The sequence below is a fragment of the Lathamus discolor genome, chromosome 1 (genome assembly GCF_037157495.1).
Source record: "Lathamus discolor isolate bLatDis1 chromosome 1, bLatDis1.hap1, whole genome shotgun sequence".
Classification (NCBI taxonomy): domain Eukaryota; kingdom Metazoa; phylum Chordata; class Aves; order Psittaciformes; family Psittacidae; genus Lathamus; species Lathamus discolor.
In genome coordinates, this window is record NC_088884.1 from 74,997,410 (window position 1) to 75,014,731 (window position 17,322).

The 17,322-nt window shown below is 40.2% G+C and overlaps 1 protein-coding gene across 3 annotated transcripts in view; it reads left to right on the plus strand.

The window, feature by feature from the left end:
* KIAA1549 (KIAA1549 ortholog) overlaps positions 1-17,322 on the plus strand; it is a 146,635-nt gene that overhangs the window by 96,123 nt on the left and 33,190 nt on the right. For all 3 annotated transcript variants that reach the window (XM_065680740.1, XM_065680748.1, XM_065680758.1), the window contains exons 9-10: positions 4,503-4,680; positions 6,816-7,000. In XM_065680740.1, the coding sequence (XP_065536812.1) occupies positions 4,503-4,680; positions 6,816-7,000 (363 nt within the window). The remainder of the gene's footprint in view (positions 1-4,502; positions 4,681-6,815; positions 7,001-17,322) is intronic.

A 17,322-nucleotide genomic window follows, 5' to 3' on the forward strand; every position in this document is an offset into this window, starting at 1 on the left:
TTTGAACCTAACAGAAAGCAGAAAGATGATCCTACTACATGACAAAAACAACGATGTTCTGATTTAAAGAGCACATTAGTTGACACTGTGATTGTAATGTGTGCTATGAGGAGGCAATAGCTATGAGGGGATACAATGACTTCATTGAGATTTCATTAAGGCAGAGGTTCATTCTCTCTGTTTGCTGCTGACAGCTCTCCTGAGTGTGTAATCTGAGTAAAGGCTCAGTCTTGCTGGAGGTTTATAGGTTTTTAAATAGAGCCTTTGCAGACTGCTGCTGCTTCACCTTTTCCTCGGAGGCATTTCACTCCTCCGATGACCGGCCCTCCATCAGGTTGGCTGCAGCCTGTTCCTACCTCTATTTTTTGGCCAATTTTTTGGCTGTAAGTCAGCAGAGGAAATGTCCTTAGCGTTGCTGTCAGCACCCTGGCCCTCTCAGTTCATGCACCAGTCATCCCAGCTCAGCATGAGGAGGGTCTGCCACAGCAGGTAAGTGCTTGGTGCTACGTCAGCAAGTGCTGCCTCATCCAGGTTGCTGTGAGAGCTTTCTCTGACCCCTGGCAGGTTACGTGTGATGCCTGTTTCATGTATGCTTTATGTTGCGTTGTCTTCTGAACTTCTCACACCACAGTACAGCTACATTTAATTGCCTGGGCACTAAAATCCTACTTTTAGTAAGGCAAAAAGCAGAATCTTTTTTAATTATTTTTTGCCTAGAGGGTGAACAGAGTGGAAGAAACGGAAAATAAACTTCATATGTGCATTTTGGAGATTGTGTATGTGCGCTTGCTTGTTTCTGATTAATACTCGTGCCTTCGAAACCAGAACCAGTTTATCCAATGATTCCTTATCCTGATGGGGTTGCTTACTGGGACATCCCACTAGCTGACTGACGCTCTGCAAATGCCTTGTGAGCTTGCCCACCGCTTGGATTTCCCCACTTCCAACTTATGAACTAGGTTTGGTTTCCAGGCAACTCTGTTTACTGACCTGTGATATTCTCTTGAAAACACTTTTTAAATTAAATTTACTGACGCCTGAACACAGCTAAGCCTTTACTCCGCAAAGGTTAAATGCACATCTGGTATCAACAGAGATTGTATCATTTATATACACAGAAATTGAATTAGTCTTTTCTTCTTTTTTTTCTGCCTGCCTTATAGTGAAATTCTTTTATCTTCTTCCTATGGCATCTCTCACTGCCAAAGTGTAAAATGCTTTAAATGCTTCTTTACACATGGGCTACTTTGCTGACTGCCTTCAAAATACCATTTCTGCCCCTGCTTGCATTCTTAGCACTCTCAAGGATAGAGACACCTCTGTAAATTACGAGACACAACCAGTTCAAAGCTGTGCAAAGCCTATAATTTGGAGCAAAATGGCACAAACATAGAGAAAATGTAAAAATTTGGCACAGTGGCTGTGTACCTCAGTTTTATAACAGACTTAAAACCAGTTCAGATCCAGGGGGCCATTTTCTGTGTTGCAGCAAACTCAGAGTTTAGTTAAAAAGTTCAGTGAATCAATATGACAGAGATGAACACCGAAGTACCACTATTGTCACGGTTGTGTTTATATACAAATCTAGTTTTCTTGTCACCTCAAGAGTACCCTGCTCAGCCATCAGCTTTCCCAGAATAGAAATCAATTACCATCTCCCCTTGAATTTTAAAGTTTGTCTGCAGCTTCCCTCAGCATGGTGTGAGCAGTCATGAAATACCGTATATTCAGAACAAATTATTTCAGGTAAAACTTAACCTTAAAATAGTGAGCTTAGTTCATCAGCACCAGCCTGCACCTCCATCCTTCACTGAATTTATTCATGGTCGTTTCCATGTTCTCTATACTGTGCCAAAATACCTCCAGCTACTTCTTTCTGTCTCTACTGTGACTGTTCTTACCCATTCCTGTTCCTCAGCATAGGGAGTCATACACTGTTGTTTTGAATTATGTGGTAAAAACTGTGTTGTTTCAGTTGTGGCAACTTGCACTGGAATCTATCCTCCTACTCCTCTGCCCTTTCAAAAGACGGCTATAGAGAAGTTTGTTTTTAACCTGTCCAGCCAGCTTCTGAGTGTTACCATGTGTGTATAACACACATAAAATTGATAGTTCTAGGATACTCCACTATGCCATAAAACGTATGATGATTCTCCACTATGCCATAAAATTCATGGTGGTTCAATTTAAGAATCTTCAAACTGTCTCCAATTCTGTAGCTTTCCTATACACAGAAAAGTTTCATAAAATTAAATGTAAAACCTGTTGCCTTTCAGTCCCATGTTGCCTTTCAGCTTCCTCGCTTGTTCATATGAGTTAAAGGCTGCTTAGGAAGAACCAGTCCAAACACCCTGCAGTTTTGTGCACTGAGGCCAGGGTGTGGTAAAGGCAGACCAGCTGAAGCAGAAACACAAAGCTGTTAACATTTGCTAACTAATGATATGTCTGGGTTCTGTGAAACCAGATTCATCCTTACAGCTGCTGAGTATGTATATTGAAACCTTATGTATTGCTACTCTCTTGTTATACCTTCAGGCAGAGATCGTTGCCCCTTAGCTGATAGTATTGAGGATGAGAAGCAGCATTGGTTAATGGGTCCTGCTAGCAGGTCTTGCTGTGTTTCAGAGATCTGCACATTTTCCTGCTCTGTTTGTAGGTATTCCGTTTCTTAAATCAAATGTGACTGACGTTCAACATTACTCTTTGCTTTCAGTTGGTTTGGCCTAGAAGACTTCTTTTTTCTTTTTCCTTTTTCTTATTACATACCTTGCTGTTGCCACCCTTGGGAAATGCTTTTTTAGGACATGTTGAGTTGATGCCCCCTAAGACCATAACATCATCCCTGTTGAGCTAGAACATTGCTCTGCTTTCCTTCAACGTGATTGTTTTGTTGGAAACTAGGAAAGAAAATAATACAGAGCTTTGCTTTTGTAAGCCTCAGAGATGCAAACATTTGTCTGTCCACTGTAAGCCTACGGGCAGTGTTTGAGATTCTGATTTATTTAATATGTACTTCATATTAAAGGATAATTCTGGAGGAAGCAAAATATATTGCTCTATTTGTGGCAGTTCCTTTCAGAGCTCTTCCAACTGTTTTACATGATAGAATACCTCCTACTTTTTTTCAGCCTGATTCTAGATTGAGCTCACCATTACATGTAAATGGTTAAGCAGAGGAGAGTTATTATGTATAAGATTTAATTTTACAGGAATTCAAAAATGTTATGTGATTCTTACATGCAATGTAGATAGCTGGTGGTTTTCTACAGGGCTTCCTCATAGCAAGCATTCTTTTGATTATTAACATCTTTAGAAGTAGGTAGGAAGGATTACTTCCCACAGCATCAGATACATTCCTTCCTGAAGAAAGGTGGATGCCAGGGAGAGCTGTATGGAGGTTGAAGGCAACTGTGCAGGTACTTTTGTTGAGAAAGAGCAAACAGTGGTATTTGAAGCTAACAGAATATTTAAACGTATAGCTGCTTAGTATTTGGAAAACCTTGAAACAAAGGGGTGTATGCTATGAATAACAAAGCAAAGTCAACGTAGGTAATTAGAGAAGGGGAAAGTGAAATCACATTAATCTCTTCAACAGCTATGAATTGACAAATGCTAAAGGGCATAGAGTTTTCCAGAGTGGCATGGTATTTGGAGTGAAAGCAGTTCTCTTCAGTACTGGATCTGTACATTGTCATAAAACAGGGAGAGACAACGGAGACATAAGGTTTACCAAAAATATTTATTATGCAAGAATTGCCTTCAAGGAAATTTTCCTTTCAGTTACCAAATGGATATTTCTATAGATTTCCCAGGCCCAGGAGCACTTGAATAGTGCTTGAAAAGTGTAAGCACTTGAGTAGTGCTTGCACTTGCATAGTGTAATTAGACACCAATATATTATTCCAGCCATGTTGTCTTTCTCTGGAAGACTTCTACTCAGAATCATTTATGCAAGTATTAGGCTAAAATATCCTGAATTTTAGTTTAGAATTATTACTGAATGTTAGCTTTGTGTATCTAAGCTTGCCCAATGTTGACTTAAGCTCATCTCAGAAAAGAAAACTAGCCTTTGTGTATATTACCTTTGCTGCATACAGTATTTTGGAGCACTGCACAGGGCACATCTACCTATCAGGCTTCTCTGGATGTTGATACTTTCCAAACTTTACCAGCTCAGAGAAGTTGCATGGTTAGTATTGTATCATATTCTTTGGTGTCACAGAGAGAAGGGTTTTCTTTAACAGCAGTTGTATTTCTACTGCATAATGCAAGGTAGAATCTTTTTTATGCACTAGGGGTTGCACACAGTGAGAATTAAGACACATATTGATTCAATCTTGGCCAAGCTATTTGTCCCAAATGTCTATTTTTAGATAAGTGTCATTAAGGTCCAGGCTCTGTGAAGGGAAGAGGGAGAAGAGCATAATGGCTGAAAGGCCAAACATGTGGGAGCCCAAAATAACTACAACTCAAAATGTAAAAGCTTCCCAATTTCTTTTCAGATTGTGAACGTGTCACGGTTAGTTGGGGTTGATAACCCTGTGGAGCTGATATATTTTGTGGAGGACCAAGATGGAGAGAGACTCAGTGCTCTGAAGTGCTCAGACCTGATGAACAGAGTTGACATCCAGCGGGCAGCAATCATCCTTGGATACCGCATTGAAGGCACCGTTGCACAGCGTAAGCCCTTTCAAATCCATGCTAATGCCAGCAAAGAGAAACCGGAAGGGTGATGTGAGCTTTGGAGATTATGACACTTGTCAGAATGCACTGTTGCAGTGTTTTGTTATGGAGATGCTGCAATTTTGACACTCCTGAGGGAATAATTTTTATCAGTCTTGCAGTGAGCTATATGGTGTTGCTTTGCTTCTTGATGACTGCTGAGCCTGGAATTGCAACAGAGTCTTTAAGTGCAAGCCTCACTGCATTCACTCAAGTGCTTGTGCTAGAAAAATACTGTGCTAACTAGATAGCTTTTTGCCATTCATCTCTTTCTGCTAGTCCAGTATTTCTTTACAGGTTACCTTGCCCAGGAGCTTGCACAAGTCCTGTGACTGTGGGATAGGAGGGTGTCAGTGTGAAATGGGTGTTTCCTTTAGCTGATTAATAGCATTGATGTTTAACACAAGACACTACTTTTTTTGTCTGAATTATTGTTTCTGCAAGTGAAAGATGTAGGCTAATGCTAGTTGGGGTGTTTTGAAGGGTCTAAGCAAAAAAGAAGCAGTTTATTTCCTCCACTGATTATGGTTGACCTTATTTTTATTTGCTCGTCCATCAGTAATATATAAGTAATGTAATCTTTCAGTAAAGGTAGTATAAAAGTAATGTTTATTTACTAGATACACATCAGAATAAATACAACAGGTAATATAAAGTCATATAGTTACTTTATTCAGGAAGCAAGACAGAAGACCTACTAAAAATTCCATGTTATGATTAGGAAAGAAACTTGGAAGTATTTTAAACAGCAGTGGACGTGTATATAATTTGCAAAATACCTCTTTCACATGAATGCTTAATTGTCTTTTTTTGTTTTCTGTGCTATGTGGAGGCATCAGTTGCATTGCACCACAGGGTATTTTGCCACTAGAACAGACGTGTCTGTTTTTTTTTAATTCTCTGCAGAAACAAAGTGAAGAAAATAGTAATAATTGCACCATCTGGATGTGTTTTTAAATTTTGTCCCTCATTAAAGCAGCGGTTTAAAATGGGTTAGTAGCTCATATACGTCTGCTTAATAACTTCTAATGGGCTGTGATATCGGTTAGACAGAAGTGCAAAAAGTTGTTTATTCTTCATGTTGAAACTTATCTTTGACATGTCATTAGAAAGCCCTTCTAAGAGGCACAGCATCATAGAAATCTTTTAAATGTTTCTTCTTACTGGAAGAAACTAGATCAAAAAAAAATGTTATTTTTATAACAAAATGGAATGTCATAAATGAGCTGTCAGATGTATAAAATATGGGAATTATAATATGTTCCTTTTATCTCTAGGTTCATCATTAGAATGGCTATTATTAAAATGATATATAAAAATAAGATTGCACAGAATATTCTTTTTAACTTCAAGACATCATTTGAAGAAAGTGCATCACTTTGACTAGTAATGTATTACTGCTGTTGTTTTTAGGCCCACGTATAACCACTATGCAAAATAGAGCAAATGAAAGCTTTGCTGATTCTTCCAGTTCACTTTTTACATGTGTGACTGGTTTGATGATACTTTCCAGTAGTTAAAGTGTAAAGTCTTCTGTTTGGGGCTAAAGGATCTCACACACTGACAGTGAAACAAAGGAACGAAAATAAGTAATAAAAAAAATGTGGAACTATACATCTCTAGGGAGGAGGGTCTTGCTGATTTTAAATTGGCTGTGATTATTAATGGGGAAAGCCACAAAATATATAACATAGAACTGAAGAGAAGAGACGGCTGATAACACCACTGAAAGCAGGAAACAGGCAATAGTATTGGAAAATCCTTCTCACCTTTGTTAGAGGCAAATAATTTTTCTGGACCCATTTCACTGTGTCAGCTTGGGTTTGGTTACAGGATGTTGTGGCAGAAGTGTATTTTCACTAGTATTTTAAGCACAGGCCTTCAGAACGTAGGCTGGGACAATCGATCGTCCGCTTCCTGAGCGTGACATACGTTAACTTATAGGTGATATGACATTTCCTGTGATGTGCAGCTGGTTTCTGATAAATTTCTTAACTAGCATTTACAAGCACATAAAAATACACAACCTTGAAGTGTCCTCAGTTTAAAATATATAACCATGTACTATTGCTGTCTTCCTTTTAACTTCCCAGCTGTGGAGAAGCTGAAGGAGTCCACCTCAGAGTCACAGAATAGCAACCTATGGATTATTGTTGGTGTGGCAGTCCCAGTTGCTGTGGTGCTTCTGATTGTTATTATTTTATACTGGAAACTTTGTCGAACAGACAAACTGGAGTTTCAGCCAGACACGATGAGCAACATTCAGCAGCGACAGAAGGTAAAAGGGGGAGGTGTGCGGAGAGGAGCTTGAGTATTCTGAACATAAATGAACGTGAGAGTCTATAGAGCGCCTACCATCCTTAATAGCATGTGGAAACACAGTTTCAGAGCCTTCCAGTTTAAAAAAACAATAAAAGGGGAAAAAGTCAAATGATACTTGAAGTCAAGAACCCCATAGTGTTTTATTTGTTCTCCTAGGTATATGATACTGCATTAGATAGATACATCATTCTGAAATGTGGGCACTGAGGCTGAAAGGAACCTTACTTTATCACTTCATTTCAAGGCTTTGGCTAGAACTGAGTAAAAGGAAATGAATTAAGTGTTGAATCACTGACCTTGCTTTCTGTAGAGGGCTGAATTTTTCTTTGGCGAGCTTCTGCTGAACTGATTTGACAGCTGAACCACACCATCCGTTATTCCTCATGCTGGAACTAGAATTTGGTAGAGCCTATCCATGCTGCCTTGTGTTCTGCCAGGGCCCTTCTGTTGCCGTTGTGAGACCCTATTGCAGGACTAGAACTTTAATTAGTGGATCTGCATGAAAGAACATGAGTGAGCGTGTTGGCCACAGTGTTGGAGGACTGCATTAGGACGGCGAGATATCCAGTAGTCTGACTTTTTCCTGCCCAAGACTGCAAATTAAAAAACATGTGAACCAGGATTTTCACAAAGGATGTATTTGGTAAAAAGAATGGAAAAGCTACTAAAGGGTTATAAATCCTATTTCTCCTTTATACAACTGAAGAGAACCGGTCTGTGTGTCAAAGGTGCTTATTACCGACTATACCTTCAGAGGCATTATTGAAGGCAAAATAATCTGCCTGTGCTAATCCTGTAGAACCGTAGTCATGTTCTTGCACTGTCACCTCGTGTTCACTCATACAGTTTTCTCTGTAACAAGCCTTGTCTGTACACCATGCTCCCTTTCAAGATAATTAATGATGTGAAAGATGAGAGAAGTGGAAGCGGTTGCACTTCCAAAGCAGTCAGAACAAATCGATGGTAACTTCCACTTGTCTCATCGCTGCAGATAGAGTGTCAGAATCGAGGTCAGCAACAAGTGGTACCCTTTGATGAACTTCACCCCCTGGTACCTTGTTTTATCTGTGCTGTGGTAATATGTAACACAGATTTTGATTGAAGAAGTTTCCCACAGTAGTTTTGTCTAATTTGAGAAGGGTCATACCAAAAAGGCAGGAGAGGAGCATTACCCTTGATACACTATATCATCACATGCAATTTCAGTACCTCTGTGCTGTCACAGGCTTTTTGTAAGAAAGCAGTTGGGTTGGCTGTAAGGCCAGAAACATCATTCATAGTTTTACTTTCTTTTTGAAAAATGGCTTGGTTGTTTTTCTCTGCTGCTTCCACAGTATTCTTCATCTTAATCACTTGTGAGTCAGAAGCCTTGTTTGTATGCAGGTCTCATTTCAGTTTGCCTAGGGAGCCTGTCACTTTGCCTTTAGGGAAGTGTCTGTAAGCAAAGTAGAAAGAACCAGTAAGGACATCTAGTCCAATCCATGTACCCATGGATGGCTCATATTTTAATACTAAATGAGGTAAATCAATAAGAAGTGTCTTAAATTTTTATCAGCACATCAAACAACTGCAGAATCTACTTCGAAAACCATTTTTCTCCTTTGCCCAAGACATGAAACAAAAATTCTCTGGCTTCCTTAGTAGCAGGCTTTGGGATTTTTTCATGTATTCATAGACTCAGAAGATGCAATCACAGAATCAGTGGGTTGGAATTCCAGGTCAGAATCAGGCATATTTAGCAAGCACTGAAGACCCCTAGATGGTCACAATGTGCAAATGATGAGGGATATTTGGGCTGGTTCTGCCTTTAAAATTGTTTATGGTTTTTATAATTTTTATTGCAGTAAATGTGCAAAGGAGTGGAATCGTGTGGTCAAGGATTTAGGTCTGTAAATAAGCTCAGTTTATAAAGTGGATTCAGGCTTCCCCTTCCTCACCCCACCCACAGTTATTTCCATTCTCTTTTTACAGAGCCTGACCTGGGTACCAGAGAAGGCCTGCACTGCATCTGTAAATGGAAGGACATTTAGGTTAAAGATCTGTGCTTTTCTCTTGAAATCAATATTTCATTGGCAAAAGCCATAAAGATGTATTTATAGTGCTAGCTTTTCTCACTTCCATTAATCTTTAAAAAAAATCTTTTAATGTAAATATAGAAATGGAATGTATAAATATTGAAGTATTTCATTATCATATGCATGGCGCATCAATACTGGAAATTGAAGACAATTCTCTTCAACCATGTAGTACATCTGGAGTGTGTTTTGCACTTGGAAAATGTGTTCATTGGAAGAACAGAAAGAGACACCCCAGGAGGTAGAGGGAGATGACTCTCTCCCTCTACTTCAGTTTTGTGAGACTCCACCTGCAGTCCTGAGTTCAGTTCTGGTACCCCAACGCAAGAGTGACATGGACCTGCTTGAGCAAGTCCAGAGGGGGCCACGAAGTGCTCAGAGAGCTGGAGCACTTCCTGTGGAGATAGGCTGAGAGAGTTGGGCCTATAGAACCTGGAGTTTTCTTCTTCTTTTGAAGGCTCTGGGGATACTTTAAAGGGGCTTTTTAAAGGGCAGGTAGTGACAAGACACAGGGGAATGGCTTTAAACTGAAAGAGGGTAGATCTAAATTAGATATCGGGAAGAAATTCTTCACTATGAGGGCGGTGAGACACTGGCACAGGTTATCCAGAGAACCTGTGGCTGCCCCGAGAACCTGTGGCTGCCCCGTCCCTAGCAGTGTTCAAGGCCAGGTTGGACTGGGCTTTGAGCAAGTCCTGGTCTAGTAACAGGGGGCTTGGAACGGGATGATATTTAAGGTCCCTTCCAACCGAAACCATTCTATGATTTTCTTGTTCAGATGAAATAGGATATCTTACCGCACTGGTGGATCTCCAGAGGTGTCACCAGCCTTCTTCCCCCCCCCCCCCCCATGTGTTTAATTAGCTATTTTAACATAGTAGATAAGTGGGCAGCATAATAATCTGTTTAGAATTCACAGTAGCATCCAATAGCAAATTATGTCACCTGTGACATAAATTTCTTAGTTGTTTAGGATCCTTAAGCATGCAAGCCTCAGCAACGAAGGCCTGATGAGGGCAGGTTTGGCTTGTGACACCCAGTTTAGTGACTTAAAATCCTGGAACCGGGTTGGTAGTGGGGTGAGAGGAAAGCCTATTTGCTTCATGCTGCTGAGGAAACTTTGCCACTAAAAGGCTGGTTCCTTGAAATGTCAAGAGAACTTCTGTAAACGTACAGTAATACCGATTTCATAAGAAAGACATAAGTTTTGCAGGAAATTTTTATTCTCTATTTAGATTCTCTTACAAATTTGTGCTCTTCAGATCGATGCTTTAAACCCGCTACAAATTTTCCTGGATTCTTTAGCCGCATATGTCATTCTAGTACCAACTTTTCTGTCTTAGCTTTTTTCACTTAATCACTTAATTTGGTTTTAAAATTCTGCTTTTTCCTGATTTTTTTTTTTTTGTAAAATATAATCATTCAAGTTTTAGTTTTATTCTTCTATATGTAAAGGTTTACTTTTATAGAATAGGTATAGTTTCTATGTTCGTATGGCCACCATTAAAAGTAAGTCATAAGCTTCATACCCTCACAATCTATCTTCTGTTTAAGCAAAACAATACTATTACCTGTTGATAATAAGACTCTGCATGCCTTTTGGGTGTTTCCTGGGGGTTTGGCTGCCTGGGTGCACCTCAGTGAGATAAAGATTACCAGATAAAGTTGCATTACACAACAATTCAGTCATACTGGCCAGCACATTGTGCCTGCACAGCTAACCTGCTTTGGTCCCTTCTCTGTGTTACACTCCTTCAGAATATTTGAGTCACGGTCCCTCACTTAGGACAGTCAAAAATCAGCATATTTCCCACTTCAGTGGGCATAGCTGTGTTGAAAAATATTCAGATCCTGTGGTGACAAGCCCACAGTAGTAGCCAAGATTGGATGTGTATTTATGTGCCATATTCATGTGCATATTATGTGTCCTTGAAGCTGGACTGGAGTCCAGATTTGCTGCTTGTCCCTACACTCAGGGCCAGATCACTCTTAAAGATCATATAGATAATAACAAAGACAATGATTCTTACAAGGTGATGACATGGGCAGAGCAGACTCTATTCAACAAAGGCCTGTCCCGCAGGTTGGATGTACCATGGTACTCTACCAGTTCCTGTTCTCTCCGTCTGCCCACCGACTTTCATCACAGGATCAGTATCCTGCAGACAGGATGGCATAGGGGTCTGTCTTAGTAAGGCTCATGATGTTATCTTCTGCAAAGAATACCGAGAGTGAGCCTGAACTCGGAACAATACTAAGGGATGTGTTAGCTGTGAATAGTCGCAGAAGTCTGATACTTCAGTAAATATAAGCATAAATACACAGGAAATGAAACTTTTATGGGAGCAGATGGTAGCAAAAAAAAAAAAGATCTTAAGGAAGCTCTCATTAGCTAAGACATCCGTCTGCCTCAAAGCAGGATTAACATTACCTGAAAAACACCAGGTTATCTTTTTCATTCTGGAGATATAATGGAAAAACATGCTTCGATCAGGGTTATTTGGACCCTTTTTTGAAACTAGGAGTTAAGGAAACAGGTCAGAGCAGTGAATTTCTGTGCAAGATTCATTGGTCCATGCAAGGATAATTCTTTTCAAGAGATGGAACTAAGATATTTAAAGGGCACATCAAATATTCATGACTTGTTCTGTAAGCTGTAGCATCCTACTGGAAGTTCACCTTGATGTGATCTGGGTTGTTGCGCTGGATAAAGATGTCTTTGCTTTCCTTTGGAAGTGAAAAGATGCATAAGTGGTATTTTTAAATTACAGGATTTTCTCTATTGCCTCAACATTGTCCCACCTTGATCTTTTCTTGTAAGGAAGCTGTGCTTTTTGTGAGCAATTGAATTTTTGTCATGGTTTATTTTTCTTCTTCATGGAAAAAATGGATAAATGTCTTTAATACCCCAACTATCTTTCTGCTCTGTACTGGACTACTGATGTGTTTGTGTGAAAATGCTGTCCACCCCTTTCATCTTCCCCAGAGAGGGAAAAAGAACGCAAAACAATCTACATGTTATCTCTAATAGAAGGAGAGTTTGCAATATTGTTTCTTTTTCTGTGGACATCCAGAAATGAAAATGGAATCTGGTTCACCAGGGATTTCACTTCCCCTGCTGTGTACAAACATTTGGAGAAAAAAGTCAAATCCTGCGCTAGGACTTTTCAAAGGTAGTTTCTGGTTTAGACAGTTATGCAGAGCAAGGGTGCCTGCCTTAATAGCAGGAATCTCACCTATAAATGCTGGGCATGGTGAAGTCATTGCCTTTGCAGTGCTAACTTAGAGCAGCTTGCTCAGTTCCTAGTTTTGATAAGGTGGTGGAAGGCTACTTCTGCACTCAGAAGTCACTTCTCTCTAAGCCCTGTGAGTGCTACTGTGGTTCTTAAAGTTTGAACATGTCTCTGTCTCAGTGCCCCTCCTGTGTGTTTACATGTGGGAAAGGTGGGGTTGGTCAGTCCCCATGAAGACTTGGACAAAGCATATAGTATCCCATCATCTCCTCGAGCAATAGCATGGATAGTGCCAGAGCTTGGAGGACTGCCAGTTTGCACTGCGTGCCAGCAAACCTCAGCTAATATGTCATCATCACGTGGGGACTGTGACTTGTGTGCTCTGACAGCCAGCCAGACCTCTGTATGTCACTCAGGGTTGCAGGTAATGAGTTCTGTTCTGCAAGGTGTCTGAGAGAGGCTTGTGTCGATTCCCATTTACCCCCTCCCCAAGCAGGGATATCCAATACCTGAATCTCACATGTCAGGTGTAACTTTGCACGTCTGAACTGAGAGTTTTGCTTATTATTGTGTATTCAGTAGACTACCTCTTAGATGTTCCCAGGATGAAAGAGGCCAGCCCTGCTGGAGGCTAAATAGTAGTCTTCTGCTCCTGATACAAAGAATTCTTGTGGTGTTTTGACATCCTGTAATGCTTTTGTTCATCTGTATATTGTCGAAGCAACAGCTCTGCCTTGCAGAATAATTCCAGTCAAAAGAGACTCATGTTACGAAAGGCAGCTGACACCAATCTTACAAAAAAACTACTTGAAAACTGACATGAGTTTCTGCAAGAGATTCATGTCTGTGCCTACTGTTTGCATAACAAATATCATTCATTTCTAATAGCAACCTTGACTAGCTATCCAAAATGATGTCTTTTTGGAACTGGCGCACATGTTCTGCTTCAGAGTCAATGGCTGATTTCTAACAAGAAATACAGTATTCAGTGTCTTAATTACTTCTCAACAATACATTTCTCTGGTGACAGTTCCTCTGCAGGAGCTCTTTTATAGGAATTCTTCTCCTGCAAGGAGGATTAACTATTCACAAATTGTAGAAATATACTACCATGCTTGGATATACTCCTTATACTGGTAGATATGACAAATAACATGTCTCACCGTGCTTTTTTACGAACATTTCAATAGTTGTCTTGAGATCAGACAAAAAGGCCAGCTAGCCCAGGTGCCAAAAGCAAAAGCCTATTGAAGGGGAGAAGAATAGGGCAAGTACACATGATGCTCTTCCTTGAGTAACTCTTCAGCCTCTAGTTATTTGTGTCTTGGAGACATTCCTAGAAGTGATGATACTTAACAGCCCAAAAAAAGATTTCCATGAGCTTGTCTGGTCTTTCCAAACCCATCTGAGCTTCCAAACCCATTTCCACAGCATGTTATATGAAGAACCACGTCATCTTGTTTCATCTTGCTTTTATTCTGCCACCTTTTTGTTTTCTGTGATGCCCCCTAGTCCTTGTATTGGAAGGGATAAAGAATAGCTCATTCCTAGGCACTTGCTCCTTTCCAATACTGACTTTACAGATCTCTGTCATATTCCCCATCTCCGTCATCTCTTTTTCCAGGTGGAGGCGTCACAGTTGTCTTATCCCTTCTTTTGAACTGGCCTTTGACCCAACTGCTAACCTTTTGAAAAGGCTGAAGGTTTTCCAGTTCTTTTCCATGCTTTATGAGGGGGGAGACTGTAACTGAATACACTATTCAAAATGTAGGTGACCCATGGATTTACAGAGTGACACTTCTATACTGGCTTGTTTTGAACAGGAGTTAAACAAAAAAATCCATTTTCAAAATTGAGATAAACTTTGTACTATTCTAAACACAGTAGACCACTAAGAGTAGTTTAATAGTGGGAAAGTAAATTCTGTCTTTCCTAACAAAAGGCAATAGATAATTTACTGTAGAACTTAGCTATTTTGGGAACAAGGAAATGGGCCAATATCAAATCGTTGTTGCCTGAGGTTTTAGCAATGGCGATCACTTGTAGATTTATTTCAGCAAGCAGATTAATTTCTGCGGTATATGTGAATGCACTTGCTTTCTCTGTCCATTAAACCCTTCTTAGGTATATGAATGCATTGGAGTCACTGGGCCTGATAAAATGCCAGAGCAAAAATAAACGAAAATTGCTGACCCATACTTTATCTTAAAAGTCTGTTAGCACTTTTCTCATTATTTGTGGAGAGGAAGTGTTTCTGGACTGTGTTGTCTATTCTTTTGCTTCACAAGTTGAGAAAAGAGTTTCCTTAAGTTATAGTGCTATGTTCAGCTCTGGACTCCTCAATACAGGAAAGATATGGACCTGTTGGAGAGGGTCCAGAGCAGGGCCATAAATGTGATCAGAGGGCTGGAGCACTTGTCCTATGAGGAAAGGCTGAGAGAGTTGGGGTTCAGCCTGGAGAACCTTACTGTGCCCTTTCAGTACTTAAAAGGGGCTTTATAAGAAGATGCAGACCGACTTTTAGCAGGGCCTGTTGCGATAGGACGGGAGGTAATGATTTTAAACTCAAAGAGGGGAGATTCAGGCTGGATGTGAGGAAAAAAAATTATTACAGTGAGGGTGGTAAAACACTGGCAGAGGTTGCCCAGAGAGGTGTGGATGCACCATCCCTGGGGACTTGAAGGCCAGGCTGGGTATGGTTCTGAGCAACATGATCTAGTTGAAGATATCCCTGCTCATTGCACGGGGGTTGGACCAGATAATTTTTGAAGGTTTGCTTCTGACCCAAACTGTAATTAATTTGCATGTGTTGTGCTACCTCTCTTAGAGGTTGCAGTTTATGCTGGAATTGTGTGTGGCCTTGGAGGAGTGATTGGTTTTGAGGTAACTTACAGACAAATTTCAGTGGAACTAAGACACAGCAGTGAGTTGTCTATCCTGTGAAGGTGATCTTTTTCTGACTTTCTCCTGACACTTCCATCTAGCCAGTGTGAAAAGGAACCTTACCAAACCATGGTTAAGATAGTATCCACCCCTGCAGCATTTCTGTCTTAGAAGGAAGGCTAAAACTCTGAATCAGACACAAAATTCTGCCTGTTACAGCAGTTACCTCAACAGCCTGTGGGCATATAGACACTCAGAGTTACGGGCTTTCAGCAACATGATCCCTCTTGTATTTTGTGTAATTTACTGAGCTGTCACGGTAATATTAGTGTGGCAGGAAGAAATGCACAAAGGAGAAGAAGAGGGATGATGAAAATCCGCAACAACAATCTGTCTTAAGAAAATATTTCAGAACAGGTGTCTTGAGAATTTCAGGCTTTATAAAGTTTTGTAAGTTTGGGGGTTTCTTCATTTCTTTTTAATCCTACTCCAGGAGCAAAATTCCTGAGGTGGTATTTTTTGTGGGATTCCTGTTTACTTACTACTTGTATGGTACTGAGCAGTAAACCACAGATTTGACTCTTCAGAGTAGGGAAGGAGGACCAGAGGCTGTACGCTAGCTGGGACTGGTTTTCCGTGCAGGCACTGGCTGTACCATGGGCTACTTTTCACTGGTTGGATGGTGATCTGAGGTGAGAAAATGGGCAGCATTTTGTACGTACAACCCCTTTTTTGCCTCTCAGCTCTCACAGTCTTGCTTCTTTTTGAGATGTGCTTGCTACAGGGGATACAGGCAGTAACACTGCTGTAATGGGAGGGTGATGGCAATATAGTCAACTGCCATTGCGCATACACTTCTTTTTACATACATAGATGGGGTTATCAAGTGAAGGTATTTAAACTGAATCTGAGACCTTGTTTGTTTTGGTGCTTAGAAGCATTTCCTAAACCAGCAGCAGTGAAGGATCCTTCTGCACATTTCTCAGTAATACTTAGCATTGTTTTTTAAAGTAGACTAGGAAATAGTATGTTCTTGTGGCACAAGTTGGTTGCATCATATCCCATTTCATAGGGAAATCGTGTCAATGGCACAAAGACCTTGAGAATACAAATGGGTCTTTTTTCGCTACTTTTAGGAGAAGCTGTAGAGATGGAGTTCTGCTTCTGTGTGATTTTCTAATAAGGTTTTTTAATCAACAGAGGTGTCTTGTGTCTTAACTCAGATATTTGTTATTGTTATTGAATTACATGCATGATTTGTATGCATACTTTACAGGCAGTCCCTGGCTATGATCCCAAACGGGTTTATGTTGAGAGAAGGAGAGCAGTGTAAATACAATACAGAGTATTACAGGTATACTTATGTTCATAAGGAGGAGAAGTGAGATGAGACGAATGAGCTGAATAGGAAAACGAGACTGAAAAGGTGAACATGACTCAGTACTAATTTATTTGTAGATTGGTAGGTGCTTTAAATATCTCATGGAACAGTCACTGCAAATAATGTGGATGAATGATCCTTGTGGGAAGAAAAAGGAGGCAACATCTTGGATTAGATAGTAGAAGCATGGTGAAAGAAATGAGTTAAAATAAAGATGACCCTAGCAAGCACACTAGCAGCTGCAAATAATCATCCTTTCTGGTGCTTCATGAGAGTAATGCAGTGAATTCACATTGCCCTATGCTGTGGTGCCCTCAGAATATGGAGAAAGGTTTGGTGGTATGAATCTCAGGCACTTCTTTACAGGGATTCCTGTCCTGTTCATAGATTGTTTACCAACACTAAAGTATTATTTTTTAAATGATACTTAGCTCCTTTGTTTCCTTAGAATTGTATTTTAACAGCCTTTGCTCAATGCATCTTGCTCTACAAGGATCAAGAAAAGACTGTGGCATAAAACCAATAGCAAATTGTCCTAATACGTTATTCTTCATATTATGTCCAAATTCAAATGCCGCTTGTAGGAACTGCAGGAAGAGTACTGAGTCTTCATTCATACATTTTTAAAAAAGTATTTCTCCTGCTTTCAGCTGATACTATTCACTGACCTGTGTGTGTGGTATTTGCTTTCTTGAGAAAACAGATT